The sequence below is a fragment of the Myripristis murdjan genome, chromosome 7 (genome assembly GCF_902150065.1).
Source record: "Myripristis murdjan chromosome 7, fMyrMur1.1, whole genome shotgun sequence".
Classification (NCBI taxonomy): Eukaryota; Metazoa; Chordata; class Actinopteri; order Holocentriformes; family Holocentridae; genus Myripristis; species Myripristis murdjan.
The window spans coordinates 3015534-3019182 of NC_043986.1; the positions used below are offsets into that span (position 1 = coordinate 3015534).

Sequence of the window (3649 nt, forward strand, 5' to 3'; positions counted from 1 at the left end):
GGACTACAACAAAGATGGCCGCCGTGAAAACAGACCGCTCACACGGACGGCGCCTGAACCAGAGGGCAGACGGAAAACCACAGCATTAGTAATAGTAAATATTAATATATTATGAACTATTAATTTGATAAAAATATGAACTCCAACAGGTGTGTACTGTTGTTAGGTACAACTCTGAGCTACATGGACTTTACTTGAGTTTTACCGTTTTACACTATTTTACACTTTATACTCACATTTCAGTGGGAAATATTGTAATTTTCAATCCACTACCTTTATTTGATAAATACTAGTTATTTTACAGATTCAGTTTATTAATACAAAATATATAGAGGTGTCTATTTACTGCATTATTCTGAAATGGGCCGTTCTTTTATTTTTGTTGCTTTAAGTTCATTTTGATGCTGATACTTTTTGACTTTTGACTTTTGAATGTAACATTTTTACTTGTACCAGTGTATTAATACTGTGGTATTTCTACGTTTACTTCAAGTCCCCATGAAACGACGTCACATGACCTCTACTTCCTGTCAAACAGTGACATCATCCTGCTCCAGCGGCTGGAAACGTCTTAAACAGTAAAACATCACAAAAATCTAAACATCCTCTCTCATCTGCCTGTCCCTTCAAAATAAAAGCATGCTGCTCTCCCAAACTGAGATCCTGTTGGTTTGCACCGCGTCCCGCCCACACTTCCTGTTCCAACAGGAAATACATCAAATCAAGACAATAAGAGTCCCTCTCATGGGGCAGCTGATCTCAGACAGTGGAGGAATTTTTTTTTTTTTTTTTTTTTTTTTTTTTTACTAGATGAACGACTCAACATGTTAATCGAATACTGAAAAAACATAATCAATAACTTAATGTTAATCGACATTAAAGTGTGATAATTGTTATGTTATTATTAGTTAATTGATATTAAATTAATTTCAGCAGGAGCGTCACTTCCTTCCTGTTCACCTCCCAGTTTGTCTTTAGTTTGTTTTACTGGCTCAGATCCCGACAGTCACAGTTCTCCTGTCTCCTCCTCCACCTCCTCCACTCCTCCTCCTCATCCTCCTCTTCCTCACTGCTCTCCTCCTCCTCCTCCTCCTCCTCCTCCTCCTCCGGGCTCCTCCAGCTGGAGCTTCCCTCCTCAGAGGAGGAAGGGGGCGGAGCCGAGGAGGAGGAGGGGGAGGAGCTGTGCTGAACGTGGCGTCCCAGCGTCTCCCTGAGCAGCAGGGTGGGCGGAGCGAGTGACGTCAGAGATATGGCGGAAGCTGGTTGGCTGGCTGATGACACGGGGGCGGGGCCGCCGGGCGGAGCGGTCACCGACCCGTCTCGCTCCTGCAGGCTGTGGGCGGGGTCAGAAGCCTGCTCCAACCAATCAGACGGCTTAGCCCTCCCAGCCGTCCCAGATCTGACCTCTGCATGGACACACACACACACGCACACACACACACACACACACACACACACACACACACACACACACACCACAGAGTAAGCTGAGGGTCAACTTTTTATTGCAGTTGTGTGTGCCTGCGTTTGTATGTGTGTGTGTGTGTGTGTGTGTGTGTGGCAGCAGTTGAAGCACAGTACCCGGACAGACAGACAGAGAGAGAGACAGACAGGCAGGCAGGCAGACAGACGGGTTAAGGCACATGCAGCGTGAGTGCAGGACAGATGGGTCGGTGACCCTGTGGCTGAAGCTGCGGCTCGGGGTCCAATCAGGTCTGTTCTGAAGCAGCACGGGCCAATCAGCTGCGAGCTCTGCCTCAGGCCACCATGAGAATCATTTTAATAATTGGAGGAGGGATAAACGCATAAATTAGTGCTCCAGTATTTTAGCCCGAATGGAAATCATCGTCTCAGTAACTCTGACGTCGTCGCTCAAATCCTGATATTTCTTCACTTTACGGAAATAACTTTTCCCGCTTGTTTGTTGTTTGGGGGGAGTGTGTCCCAGATGGCTAAAGTTGTTGAATCAGCATTGATTTATGGTCAGAAATGTTAGTTTTTGGTTGACTTCTGGTTAGGGTTAAAGGTCAGGTGAACCACTGAGAAGACGACAGGTTGAACAGATTTTGTTGTGTTTTGGTTGAATTTAATGACTGAATGTCCGACACTGAATCACTGTCGAGTCTGTTTTGTAAAGAGTCTTGGGGGGGCGTCGGCCAGTGGGCGTGGCTCAGGAGGTGGAGCGGTCGCCTGGTAACTGAAGGGTTCCTGGTTCGATCCCTGGCTCCTCCAGAGTGTGTCAAAGTGCCCTTGAGCAAGACACTGAATCCCTCACTGCTCCTGATGGACAGCTAGCTTCAACATGGATTCAGTATTTCTGCCGGACCACATTTCAACGTTGTTTCAGTCACATTTTGCTCTCTGGGATGTGACAACGGAGGAGGCCCTCGTGGAAGTTCATGACATAAATTATGATCCAGCTGGAAGCAGAGGACAGAAAACCAAGACCCTGAAAACTGTTTGAACGGTGCACTGCAAAAACTCAAAATCTTACCAAGTTTATTTGTCTTATTTCAAGTCAAAAATGTCTTATTACTAGTCAAAATATCTCATTACACTTAAAATAAGACATGATCACCTCAGAAGTAACTTGTTTTTAGACAATTGTCTCTTGTTTCAAGTGAAAATTTGCTTGTTTCATTGGCAAAATTTGTTTCTTGTTTCTAGCTAATTTTCACTTATTTCAAGTGAATTTTCACTTTTTCCACTGGCAAATTTTGCCAATGAAACAAACAAATTTTCACTTGTTTCAAGTGAATTTGTTTCTTGTTTCTAGCTAATTTTCACTTATTTCAAGTGAATTTTCACCTTTTCCACTGGCAAATTTTGCCAATGAAACAAGCAAATTTTCACTTGTTTCAAGTGAAAATTCACTTGAAATAAGTGAAAATTTGCTTGTCTAAAAACAAGTTACTTCTGAGGTGATCATGTCTTATTTTAAGTGTAATGAGATATTTTGACTTGAAATAAGACAAATAATCTTGGTAAGATTTTGCGTTTTTGCAGTGTGGTGACTGTTTTAATAATCAGCGGGTAAACTTTGAAATTTGGGCTAAACGAGCTGAAACCACGTATGACGCATGAAACATTTTGACTTTGCAGACATGGGCCCTGCTCACATGGGACTGATACGACCTGGGACTGCATGTTTTTTAGAAATCACACCAACACTTCTCTCTTGGCTGTTCCACAGAGCAGAACCACAACATCTGGTGATGCTGCTTTCAGCCACGACGCTCCAAAACTCTGGACCAGGATCTGAGAGGACTAAAACCCCATCTCTTTGGTCTGGCCTTTATGTAGTGTCTTATAATATTATAATATTATAATTTTATAGGTACTCTATTTCTTATTTACTATTTCTTATTTTATCTGTATTTGTTTTATTGCTATTTTATTGATAGTTTCTATGTATTTTATTCTACATTCTATTTTATTGTTTTTCATATTGTTTTTATATTTTACTCAGTATCTTATTCTTGAGTTATTTTTTTTTATTATTATCATTATTGCTGTGTCTTTATTGTTTTAAATCGTTTCATATTGTTTTTATATTTTATTTCGTATCTTACTCTTGAGTTTGTTGTTTTCTTGTATTGCTGTGTTGTTATTGTTTTAAATCTTTTTATTCACTCTCCTGTATGATCAC

The 3649-nt window shown here is 41.4% G+C and overlaps 1 protein-coding gene across 5 annotated transcripts in view; it reads right to left on the reverse strand.

Moving 5' to 3' along the window:
* Positions 1–653: 653 nt before the first annotated feature.
* LOC115362019 (extracellular sulfatase Sulf-2-like) overlaps positions 654–3649 on the reverse strand; it is a 77298-nt gene continuing 74302 nt past the window's right edge. For 4 of the 5 annotated variants that reach the window (XM_030055780.1, XM_030055778.1, XM_030055779.1 and 1 more), the window contains one exon: positions 1252–1406. In XM_030055780.1, coding sequence (XP_029911640.1) covers positions 1376–1406 — 31 coding nt within the window. In that variant the 3' untranslated portion in view covers positions 1252–1375. Of the gene's footprint in view, positions 1407–3649 lie in introns of all 5 variants that reach the window. The other variant, XM_030055776.1, reaches the window with a different exon arrangement.